Source organism: Empidonax traillii, unplaced genomic scaffold (assembly GCF_003031625.1).
Source record: "Empidonax traillii isolate 1590-97213 ecotype Southwest subspecies unplaced genomic scaffold, ASM303162v1 scaffold69:size3087049, whole genome shotgun sequence".
NCBI lineage: Eukaryota > Metazoa > Chordata > Aves > Passeriformes > Tyrannidae > Empidonax > Empidonax traillii.
The window spans coordinates 1,709,795-1,722,982 of record NW_020955262.1 but is presented as its reverse complement, the minus strand read 5'-3'; the positions used below and the strand labels follow the sequence as shown (position 1 = coordinate 1,722,982).

At 37.4% G+C, this 13,188-nt stretch overlaps 1 protein-coding gene across 5 annotated transcripts in view; it reads right to left on the bottom strand.

Moving 5' to 3' along the window:
• CAMSAP2 (calmodulin regulated spectrin associated protein family member 2) overlaps positions 1–13,188 on the bottom strand; it is an 80,765-nt gene that overhangs the window by 21,602 nt on the left and 45,975 nt on the right. For 3 of the 5 annotated variants that reach the window (XM_027880415.1, XM_027880416.1, XM_027880418.1), the window contains 3 exons: positions 12,407–12,439; positions 8,155–8,296; positions 5,013–5,152 (listed from right to left, as the gene is read on the bottom strand). In XM_027880415.1, the coding sequence (XP_027736216.1) occupies positions 5,013–5,152; positions 8,155–8,296; positions 12,407–12,439 (315 nt within the window). The remainder of the gene's footprint in view (positions 1–5,012; positions 5,153–8,154; positions 8,297–12,406; positions 12,440–13,188) is intronic. The other 2 variants (XM_027880417.1, XM_027880419.1) reach the window with 1 other exon arrangement.

Sequence of the window (13,188 nt, the reverse complement as noted above, 5' to 3'; positions counted from 1 at the left end):
TAAATGCACCAAGACTGCAGAAAACTGGACTGCACAGAGAAAGCCAAACTGCAGTTGTGTCTGATCCATCCAGTTTGTCCTGTCTCCTGCCACAGACTAAGAAAAGCCACAACTCAGTTTTAAAACTCCAGCATGTCTTGTTTCAGATCAGAACAAGAGGGACAAGCGGCCGATGAACATCAGTGACAGCAAAGCACGCTGCTTCCCTTTAAACAATGAGTCAGGAGCGGCTGCTCCTTCTCAGGGGAGAAATCGTCCTTAAAAAACTGTTCCCTGGTCGAATCTCACTTTTCATTCCTGATCCCAAATCCTTTTAACCCAGCCAGACGGGATCAAATCCCAGGATGACTCCCACCATCCGTACTCAACCACCTCACCAAGCACAGCCAGCTGCTCTCCGGGTCCTTAAGGAATCCACGTTCATGCTTACAGAGCTGCAATTGCCAGTTCAGGCTCAGGTTGGCAGCCTGACTGGCAGTGGGTTTTCCACTGAGACTGGAGGGAAAGCTGCACAACACGTGTGGATGTCCTGCAGCCCTGATTTTCTAGGATTTATCTAAGCGATGTACTTGAACACAATTTTTCACATCTCTGGTGCTGATTACAGCTTCTGCTTACGTTGTTTACAAAGTCACCATCAATATTACATCAGAAAGTGCAAGTATTCAAAACTGCTCAAGTGCAATAAATATTTTTTAGTATAAATCAACCCTTCAGATATCATATGCTCCTGTTCAATTCACCAGTGAAGAGGAAAAAAAAAGTTCAGAAGGATCCGAATCAACAAAGATTTGACAGTGCAAATGTTTTTTCTGCCTCTCCAGTTAATAGCCAAGTGCAAAAATAAGGTACCTATTCCACATGCTTAGCTGTGATTCTGCACAGTTTAGAGTGGCCCACATTTAGGTCAGAGGAACGCCCTTTGCAGACAAGAGACAGCAATCATCTCTCAGATTTGCTTCGTTTCACATTCTGAAAGCTTTCACTCGGAAAGAAATACGCCTTCTGTGTGAGCTTGGGCGAACAGACCCTACAGTTACCTGCACACAGCAGCCAAAGAGAAGAAGCTTCCATGCCTCAACAAACAGCCCCCAAGAATGGAGGGGCTGCAGAGATTCCCAGCCCTGTTCAATGCCCAAGAATCCACAAGCTCAGAGCAGCAGGACTCAGCCACAGCTGTACAGGACCATCAGCACGCGCCAGTGCCAACAAGAGGCTGTACAAGTCCAATGTGCCCACAAGGGCTGTAGTTGTTATGTGCAGATACACATCCCAAGAGACAAATGAATCCCTCAAGAAACTTTCTGGATGTGTTCCCAAAAGCCACTGGTGGGCCAGTATGAGCCCCACCTTCTGGGAGTCCTTCTGGGAGGCCTCCAACCCAGTAAAAATGACTCTGTGTGTGTGTGTATCTGCATGAACTCCATGAGCAAATGAATGCATTGTGTGAATAGTTCTCTCTTATTAATAATTAATTCATTCTATTAATATTAGCAGTTGAACTAATAAAAGTTGTTCTAATATTGATTGTGATCTGTGTCTCACCCTCAATTCCCTATCAGTGAAAAGGGAATGTAAAACACATGTAGATTGAATGAGTAGCACAAGTTTAGGATCACTATCTAAAAAACCAAAATACAAACCCACACATTTTTGAAGGCTCAGGTAAAGGAACACTTATAAAGGAGAATAATTAACTGCATATCAGTTGCCAGGTTCCCATGTAAACTTTTAAATTATGGGAAATATCAAATGGTTCAAGCTGTCTGTCAGTACCCTCTTTGACAGTTAACCTCAGAAATGACTTGTTCTTAGATTTGAAGCCTATGGTCCTACTACAATAAATTGAAAGAGTATGACCTAAAAATACCAATATAATCAATAACAAGTAAAGATGGTTTTTTTCCTCTGTTAGAAATACTTTCAACATGTATCTCACGTGACAAACGGAACAGGTGAGATGCCCTTTTTTTAATTCTTTCTATTCAGGGACCATACGTGCCCCTTACAGCATCCTTTTAGGAATTGTACATTCCATAAAACAACAAAACCACAAGTGCTACATACCTCCTATTACATCACAGTGCTAATCAACAAAGCAATAAAGTAATAAAGAAGTCTTTACAGACTGCAGAGTGGTTCATGTTTCTTGTGATGACACTTCATGCAAGGTTTTTTATGTCTACAGACTTGTTCTTTGAAAGTGCATGTCAAGACACAATGAAACAGTTCTTTCAGTTCCATGTACTTTCCCAGATACAGGTGAAGAACAAGATACTTGAAAAATAAATCCTGTCTGAGTATAAAACTGCTTGCAGGAGAAGCAAGAAAAAAAAGCAGTCTGCACAAGAGAGATCCAAGATTTTCTATTATTTCCTCTTGTTAAATATGCAGGGAGGATCCAGAAAACATTGTGATTATTTTTATGTAATCTCTCTGTACTTGTGTTTGTGTGTCTCAAAGGAAAACAACCAGGAACTGGTATGGTCCCTTGTTGGTGCCTCAAGCATCCATGGAATGTATTCAAATATTTTTTTTTTAATATCAGTAGCCTTAGTAAACATTTTATGAAGAACTTCACAAATGTATTTTTCTTAGAGGAGGTGAAATAGGAAAGTAAGGAGTAACAAAACTTACTTTCTGCTTCCTTTGATTATGACACATTAAAGCTGTCTAGAAATCCAGACAAAGTGTATTTCTCCTCAGTGCTAAACCAGAACTAAGCCAACAGTTTCATCTGCTGCAAAATCTTGAGAGCCTGTATCAAAGACTTGGGACGATTGTTAAGTGGAGTTTTAAATTAATGTGACTGTATTTCTGTGCATTTTGATGGGAAAGCCAAAAGCAGGCACAGTCATCTCAGTCAGGTCTGGCACCAAATTCCTGCATCGTATCCTGTGTCTGCCGTGCCTGGACTGAGTGGGATAGCACAGTGCAGTGTGCCCGGGAGGAACGCAGGGTCCGCATTTTGGGCCTGATCCCTTTAGATTTTTCTATCACTGCTATGAATGTAAGAGACTTTTAGCCAAAAGCACAGTGGCACCTACTGTACAGTATGAGCCACCCTGACAACAGAGAGGAATTTCTGCTGATTAACAAAGACACACTTCTATAAATCCTGAAACTTCATACTATGTAGATTTTGTAGGTCAAGATAAAAGTGACTTCTACAAACCAGTGTAATTCAATGTGCAATATTTAAAATATCCATTTACAATACAAGCTTTTTCAAAGTGATGATAAAATTCTTTGGAGAACATATGCATTTTTTAAAATTTACTCAGATGCACTGGAAAACTAAGAAAGAGCTCCTTTAACTATGAATTTATTTGTAAAGAAAATTAACTGTTAACACTGGAAAAGCAGAGTTGGTAGCACTAGCCAAAGTTTCCATGCCCAGTTTTAGAAGAAAAACTTGGCAGCCTTGCTTTGTAGCATTTACATCTAAATAAGCATCTACACCACAGAAACTTGTAAAAACATGATCACAAAAGGGCTTTCTCAGTTCTAGAAATACTCTAAATCTTTGAAAGAACTCTAAATCCCGTCTAAAAGCAGTGTTCAGAAACAGCAAAATCCCGGAGTCTGTAGCACTTTAAAAGTGTAAAGTCTGATGCATTGGGATATTGGCAAAATATTTACTACAGTTACTCAGTTAAAATTGGAACTTCATAGCGCACAGTGGCTTGAGAAATAATTCAAGCCACTACTACAAAAAAGGTATTGCTGATTGGTATGAACCAGAACAGGAATAATTAACGTTCATTCCATGTAAGTGTAAGAGGAATAATCACAATGCAGTGAAGGAGTCCCACTCGAGATCCTTGTGGTTGTAGGACTGTGAACTAAAGACAGACTGCAATGCAGCAGACTTCCCAAGTGTGTAGGTAGATGACTGCATCTGAAATTTAAGAACACCAAAAGCTGACTGAAAGCAGTCACTATGCAACTTTGCATACACAAAATAAACCAGCAACTGCTAAGCAGTCTAGACTTAAGTCCTCCTGCCTTTACTCACCCTGGCAGCTCATTACCTATTTGAAAAGGATTGGGTTCAGCCCTACAGGAGACAACCAAGCTGTATTCAAGCTCTGGCCTTTCTGACTCTGCTTGCAAGATTGCTATAAAGATCATAAAAGCAGTGAAATGACCCAGATATTTAGAAACCAATTACAGCCCATCTGCAATGGATATGCTGACTTCAGAAAAATAATATTTCATTCCCTGAAGGCAAGCCAACAAGAATCTTAAGCAAATGAAGATTGTTTTATATAGAAGAAAGTCTTGGTGAAACATAATAATGAAAAATTTAAGTTACAATTAGGTAAGAAATCATTCAGTTGCTCCTTGTTTTCCACATAGGCCTAAAAAATTATAGATTATTGCTTTTTTTTGCGTCCTAGAAGTGCAAAATTTTAGAATGACTGAAAACACTTAATTGTTTATTGAAACAAATGTAGTTGCTGGAATTGTGTTTTGGGCATCAAACCACTGGATTTTCCAACGAAATTAACTCATAAGTTTACACTTTTACAGAGTGAAAAAGCTTTAAGGTTAAAAACCACGAAATTGTTGTGTACACAGAAATGAGTAAGAACAGTGAGCAGTAATTCCATAAACTCTTCAATACTTCCTCCTGTTGTTAAATCCTCAATACATTTAAACTGATGCAGATCATTATTACATTTTAACAGAAATATCACAGATCAAAAACTCTAAATAACAATTAATTACTAAGAAAGAAGATAAAGTGTGAAATAGTTTCGCACAAAATTAAAGTTTTTACAAATGCTTTCACAAGTGCTTTTTAAAAAATACTCTGAAATAACTAGAAAAACAATGACCAAAAGAAGGTGCTTTTACATGCTGCTGAAATTTGTGTATTGCATGCTCCATCACAAGAGATGACATAGAGCAGCAAACCAAAACAAAGACTAAACATCCATTAGCAGAACAGTCCTGAGGATGTTGATCACATTTTTATTAATTTTTAATTTTTTTTTTTCTTTTACCTTTATGGAAGAAGCTGCATAGAGCATATCCTCAAGACTGAAATGGCAACACTGGTTGAGGTATTCCTGACAAAATTCTTGAATCAGTTGTAGATTATACAGGCTGTCAGCCAAGGACATTGTCTCTTTCAAACAAATATCTAAAAAGGAAGAAAAGAAGCAAAGATTAGATACAGATTTGCAAAAAAGTGCTTTTTGGCTTTGCTGGATTCTGTAGCATTTTCTGGATTCAGACTTGATTTCTGCCCCCCCCCCATCAGAGACTTCTATTTTCCTATTTCAGACACTAAAGAAATTATTAACCTATATTTTATCCTTGCATTTTTATATATTTAGACATTTTTGTGAAAAATGTCTAAAAGAACATGTACATGTTTTCACATGCTTCTCTGTACATATTGGTTCTTTTTCTTTGCACAGGGATCCAAGAGCACATTTTAATGCCATTAACCCTGAATCTTCAAAAAAAGAAAAAATCAGCATTAGATTGGTCTTAGCATTTCTGTTTGGGGATTGAGATGCCTGAGATGAGTTTTTATAAGGAGCTGAAGCCTGATATATGAATTATCACTCTGTTTGAAAGTGCTATTTAAAGACAAAGTGGTTATACAGTATTCTCTCAATACTATTTATGCCCAGATAACCTCCTTTTCTCTTTTTATGACTGTTTCTTGGAAAATTAGGTAGCAATAATAAATTCCTAGAAAAGAGAAAAAGACAGTCCTTGTAAAAAAAAGGACTGTAAGAAAAAAAAGAAATATACTTCCAGAGTATGCATCAGACTTCCTTCCTCAAGCAACAGGGTATGACAGAGTTCCACATAAGTTTTGAATTTTTTAGGATATAAAAGGTTTCTTCAGACAGGGAATCCACTTTGATGCTGGCAGGATAAGGATTCCCATACTGAGGAAATCAGACCTAGTCCATCAATCCAACCTCACAGACGATGATCAGTAGAAAAAAATGTTTGACTAAACTGACTGAAAGGAGATTAAATATAGTAATGCAAAAGGTGAAATCATGCACTTGGACCTAACGAAATTCTAATGTGATTCACTGGTTGAGAGTGATATAGAGCAGGAAGTTATCATGTATTAGCAATTGTAAACATATTTCTGTGCCTTTGGCATCACACAGCTATGGAAAAACCAAATATGGTGCTAAAATGTCTCAGAGAGTTTCTTTCCAATAGTGACAAAGAGGCTCTGTACAAAGGTCATGACATGTCAAGCTGGATTTCTGGGTACAGTTATGACCATCCATATTCAAGAAAGATGAACCAAAACTAGACTAGTTGCAGAGGAAGACTATTGAGGGTAATAATGGGCATGGAAATCTACTTCAGCAGGGGAGGTTGAAAAGGTTTGGTTCAGTTACCTGGTCTGACATAAGAGAAAGAAAATAAAAAGGTATTTATCAGATTAGGAGAAGCTATTCAAGTCAAAGGGTACTGCTGGAACAACAAAAGCAGGTGAGACAGACTATAGGCACACTTAGGTAGAAAGCAAGAATGAGACTTAAAACTCAGTTAAAAAAAATGGGTAAGGAGTACAGATTTTCAAGAGCTTGACAGTTTTAAGAGAGAACAAGATAAATTCATGAAAGGGATTATATAATTTTGTACAATAGCCAATTTCTTGACTCACTGACATAGGGAGTCCTTTCTAGTTCTGTATTCCTTCAAGGAAACCTAGATTTGAAAGTTAAATGCAGTCTTAATGAGAAGTGATCTATTTCAGACTACAGAGAACTCTAGAATAATTTTTTCTTTTTTGTTAATGCATTTTTAAGCATTTTTGCATATGTGTTTTTGTTACCCTCTTTTCTTCAGTGCCAATACAGAACCAAATCTCAGCAAAATTCAACATGCACCATAATTACGTTATCTAAATACAGGGAAGATGAGCAAAATCCTTAAGTATTTCTGTTGCTTTGGAGTACCTTTGAATTTACTTCTGAGACAATGACATTTATATGTCTTCAAGGAAGATGATTTCAGGACACCTAACAAGAGTATTAAAACAAAAGTTCCAAAGATGACAGGTGCCTTGTCCTGTTTGAAGGCTGGAGGAAGATGCTGGCAAGTACCTATGTGGTTAATGCAAGGTATCCAAGGTCCTTCAGACTGTCTGTGTTCTCAGCCATGCTAGGGCAGTAAGAAGGAACTGGGTGTTACTCTGTTCAACACTACCCAAGTTTTAACTCCTCCCTGATCACATACAGCAGTATGTATTTGGCTGCAATATTTACGTAAATTAAAAGTTCTACTTTCCAAAATTCAAAGGCTAAAGGGGAATGGTGAATGAGCGTGTCTTTGTGTCTTTCATCTTCAATGCCTACTGTGCCGGAAGCTCCCTATAAAGTGTTTGTGCATATGAATTCCAGATTTTAGTCCATAGCAAGCTTTAAACCCTTGCTCAAATGCCTGGATTTCTCAGAATGTTTCTGTATAAGTGTTCCCACGACATCAAAGGTATAATAGCCAGAACACAGGCAGAAAATGATGGGTGTTAGCTGCCAAGGCATTTTACAGCTACAAGAGCCTCTAAGTTGCCAAGAGGAAGATATAACTTCAACCAGGGTACTGAAGAACAAGATGAAGCTGCTCATCATCACAGACAATTGCTATTATAGAACAGAATGGCATCAATACCTTCTAGACTGTATATTTTTTTCCACAAGTGATACAGGAGCTCTCAGGTGAACTAAAAGCCCAGAATACAGAGCAACTATTTGCCATGGAGTGCAGCTATGCAGAGTCTAACTCTAACCTCTTCCATGTTTTGTATCTATAACCACTCAGATTCACAAAAAGCACTTACAAAGTTTCAAGTTTTGCAGGTGGTTTCAAGTTTCATAGCACAAAGTGCAACAATGTGTTGCTACAGTCAGATCTGTAATAATATATCTCAGTATGTTTGTATTAGTGTGACAACATACAAGCAGGCACATCAGGGAAGGATATCTTGGTTCCTTTTATTTAAATGTAAAAATAAATAGGCACAAAGTTAATATTAAACTCACCACACTTAAATGATGCCTTTGGTCTATCGCATTTAAGCACCTGCCCTCACATAGTTATCAAACAAACATTTAAACTTTTATGGACATGTTTACAAGCCAAGAGACGTGTTAGACATACCCTCCAGTTTAATGATATCTGGACAGTAGAAGTGGATCAGGGCTGCTAGAGCACAACCATCTGTACCATCTTTCAGCAGATTCTCTACCAGGGGAATGCAGGGCAGCTGTTTAAGCAATGTTTGCTCCTTCCTGTAACGAGCCTGCAATATAGAATGAAGAAATTTAGAGAAACAAAGGCTCTGAAGCGTATTAAAAAACATATTCATACTATAGGCTTTACACCCTGTTAGTGAAAAAACAGTATTCAAAAATAGCTGAATATTTCAGTATTAAATTTCCTAAAACTATTCATCCTATGCTGCATTTTGAATGGCATAAATCATATCTAAGAGGAAAGGAATGACACTAATTTTGAGCCTTTCCTTCAAAGTCACCAAGTTTTAATGATCTCTGTATAGCACACTGAACTAAATAGCATTATATACCTTAATTAAAATTTAACACTCATCATTTTATGATCAAAAATTACCTGTGTAAACGCAGTGAGACAAACCCTTAGCTAGTGAAACTTCAGTTTACTGGCAAGTCATGGCTCTGAAGCTAACACACCTAAATATTTTGTCCAAAATCTGACTCATATGTAACTGACTCCATGACAAATTCAGAAACCAGAAAATAATGGAGTTCAACAAATGCAGATTATTACTAGTATGTGTCACTATAAGCAGTCATAGACAAAGAAATACTAATGGTCAAGTGTTATGACCATGCAGTAACCCAGTTATAAAAGGCAACATTTTGATAAAACAAGTGGGCGTATAAAGAGATCATTAATTAAGAATACTGAGATAGCATTTATCTGCAGTGAATATTTTTTTAATGGGTTTCTTTTTTTGTGTGTATGATAGGAGAGGGAGGTTTACTTTAAAAATGGACTTATCATTCTTAGGTTTTTTTCTCCCTTCTTCCTGGGAAAAAAAAAGGAGGTGGAAGAAAGTGGTATAGATTTTAATGTGTTAATATTATGTACTAAGACATTTTTAAAGCAGTAGTGAAGGATTACTTTGCCATTCACAACACAGAACTGCTTATGATGCCAAGAGTGTTTCTGAGTTAATTTTATGCTATTTAAATTCATCTGTACACACTAAGCAGCAAGTCTCCCTGTAGGGATTCTAATAAGTCTTTGTGAAAGTTACTCTCCCCAGCAAGTCCAAAGCTGACAGTTCTTATCTCCTACTCTCCATCTTTTGGCTGTGCAGAAGCGATTGCTGATGGTACTGCACAGCAAAACCATCGGTCCAGCTACAACAACTCTTCTCCTTTGTTTCTGCAGGGAATGAGGGAGCAGGGATGGAGGTTTTATGGGTGGGGCAGGAATTGTTTAAGCGAGCTTTGCAGGAAAAAAAGTCTGGAACCACAGAGTAACCCTGAGGGCTATACTTACTGTCACTGGATTGATGTCAAGGATCACAGGGGATTATTTCAGTGAATGTCAGTGTCCCCTAACTGGCCTAAGAAGTCAAAGCCTAATCTGGCAACAGCAGCCACATCCGTTCTAGAAAAACAAAGGCCTTGTACTTGACCCGGGGAACTTATACTTCAACCAATTAATATGTAAGAAAAAAAACCTGAGAGTTATTCTTTACTACATACTTTTAGTGTAGTGGTATTTGTGTGTCAAAAAAGCTGTACAAAAATGAAAATCTCATTTTGCATGCTACAGGAAAAATTCACTAACACCAAACAAAATCATGCCACTGTAATGCATTATTAATATTCTTTTCTCCATGTTCTCAATACTCCCTAGTATTTCTGATCAAATAGGCCAATTATGGTTGCAATGAAAGTCTATTCTTTTTTACTGTGGCAATCCACTGCCCCGATATGATGAAAATCCTCCAAATTTCAATTACCGTGTGATTGTGTCTGTGTATGCCCTCCTCAAAATAACTGAAATTAGGTCTATGAAATACTAGAATTTAATTATCATTAAACATGAATAATTATAACAGATACAGGATACAGGTGGACTCAACACCATGGTCAACAAGCTCTGTGTAATTTATATATTCTTTTGAATAGCATCTTTTAAAGCAGTATTGAAAAATATTTGAAATTGATAATACAGAGGTCTTGCACAGTAAACCCTGTGAAGACGTATACTGCCACTTTAATGAGGCCTTCACTGGTCTTATGAGCAGTGTCCACAGATACTGGAAACTGTGTCATATCTTCAAAGTGGGGCTAGAAAGAGGACTTAATTCATTGTAGTGTATGCCAGACACACTACTTCAGGAAAAATAAACTCATATAACCTGATCTGCTAGGTTCAGTAGGGTATAGCAGGCATCACGTTTCAATTTGGTTGAAAAGAGAAACTATACAGAAAAAACAAAAACACACTGGTAACTCTGCTGCATTTTTAATAAACTTCCATTTGAAGAAACTCTTCTCATCAGTTGCAATGCTTGCTACTATATATGGATGCAATAATGCAAAAGATTAACCTCTACATTTATGATGAAGCTCTGGTGCTAATTAAAACATAAATGCTAATACAGGCATCTTCCTTCTGAGATCCCAAACCATCCTGATCTAGCATCTTTGAGCTTATACTTAAAACAAGTAGTCAAGACATTTGCCTACAAACAAGGTCAGATACAGATGAGCCAACAGCACAGCAGCTACTCTGCTGTGAGCGCTTGTGTGTATTCAGAGTTAATCATTAATAATGAATGCTCTTACACATTTACGGGGCAGTAGATAACATGTTATAAATTTACTTCTCTGAGTAAGTTTTTAGCTGCCTGCATGCTCGGGAATCTCTCTAGGAAACATTTGTTGTGTGTAAAGGGAAGAGGCAGGAGACTGGCTGAGCTGTTAAAGCAGCCTGAGCCACGGCCTTCCGACTGTGTTATCAGCAGCACTTGGGTTTCAACTGAACCGACAACTCAACGTATCATAAATACCACAGGATCGAGCTGTCTGTGGACAACTGGCAGGAAAACTGGAGTTAGCTTTTCAATAGACTGACTGTTCTATATTTGAATATCATTTTTATGCAAAGGAAGAGAATCATTAGTAAACTAACACCCTAGACAAAAATAGAACACATAATCCCAAACTGCTTTGAAGTAGCCACCTTACTTTATGAAAATGAGATCCCAAAAAAGTGCTTAAATCTTGGTTGGTTTGTTTGTTTTTTCATTATTCCCTCCCTTTAGTTACACTATCTTAATTCCAAAATAAAATTAAAGGACTATACTGTGAAGAGCAGTGTATCTGTGTGTCACCACTGTAAAAGATAGAGAAATTGCCTGCAGACATTGTTAGGAATTTGAATACTGATAAGTCTGCTGAAGACAATACTTCTAAACTGGTTTTCCAGCACCAAGTAACCTCTGCTGTTGCCTTTATTGTTATTTTCAACCCTTTTTGCAATGTAAGAACAGTCTTTTACTAGTTATGACAGCAGATATCTGAGGGAATGCTACATCAGTTACTTGGTAATCCTTAGAGCAAAGAGAGATCAGAATTAGTTCTTTGGAATTCAGACCTGAAGTATGCAATTCTGCATGTACCTAAGCAATTCTGCATATACCTAAACAGCTGACTATTTTGTTCCCAGTCAAACCTGTGGCGGAATAAATAATCTGAATGCATTTCAGGGGTGAATTACTGTATGATAGAGGAAAGTAATGATAACACCAAGGTGACACAGCACAGAGGAAACAAACTTATTACTGCAGACATGAACAGTTACTTGTTATTGCTTTTAGTGAAATTACAGTCTCACTAAAAGTAGACTGCTTTGGGTTACTTTGTGTGGGGAGAGATTAAAGCAGTCTTAAATCAGCTGAAAAATAGGGAATTCTAGACAAATGGTGTAGCGATTGCATATACTAAGATTTGAGATTCCATGTAGCATCAACAAAAAAAAGCTACTTCTGGAAGTCTCTTTTTAAAAGAGAATTGGTATCAAATAGCATGTGTTTACTGAAAGCTTATGAAAAAGTAGTTTGCAAATACCCTGACCATTTGACATGAGTTAATATCCAGTAGCACCACCTTGTACAGACCCACTGACTGCTTGAAAAGTCATTCCTTATCCAGCATTATATCTCATTTCTTTAGCACAGATTACCTTGCAAAATAGGCTTCTGCAGTATGCATATCTTTGCAGGGCAATCTCTTATAAAATTATCTCGTACAGATAAATGAAATGAATGGTTAGACCAGCATGACATGGACAAAGCCATTCCCAAAATAAGCAGTTTGATCAAAGTGAAGCAGTTGGGCAAACTTACAGGAACCAGTTTCCAAAACCATTTGGTAGGAGACTTCAGAGGAAGCAGTAGGAAAAAAGAATAAAAGCAAAAAGGCAAAGGAAAAAAAAGGAACATTTTATCAGATTTCATAAATTACTTTTACAAAGCAATTTTCTTTAACATTCTCAGTTTTGTGTAACAGTGAATTGTAATTTAATGGTAAGCATTAGTGCACCGTAACCCCTGCGTATTGAGCTAATTAGCAGCAATAACACTGGAGAAATATGTCTGCACTCTTTGTAGATCAACATTATAATTTTCCCACATGAACAGATAAGATTGTCAGATCAATGCAGTTTTATGAAATGCTTTCACACATCTAATTGTACTCTACATATGCAATCCGACTGAGGAATTCATTTGAGACTTGAAGTCATGATCACAAGTATCAAACTGAACTCCAGCAGCACACATGGGGAAGCAGGGGAGCTAAAGCAATGAAAAAAGGATAAACACACTGTAGTACAGTACAACCAACTGCAGGGAAGCTTGTGTTAGTTACTTCAAGCCAAACAGTAACATTCAACAGTATTTTTAAACAATCATATGACAAATTTCAGAACAAGAGGTACAGGCAGTTATATTTTGGCAATGACAGATCACATTAGCATCAGCTGCATGATGTGCAATGACCTGAAATGCAGATGGAGTTCTGACCGCTGGTAGAGAATGACCAGAACTGGTATGTACAACTCTACACTCATACGTGGTCAAAAAATACTAACCTGAAGCACACTGAAGTAAGCGATTTTTCTCTGTAA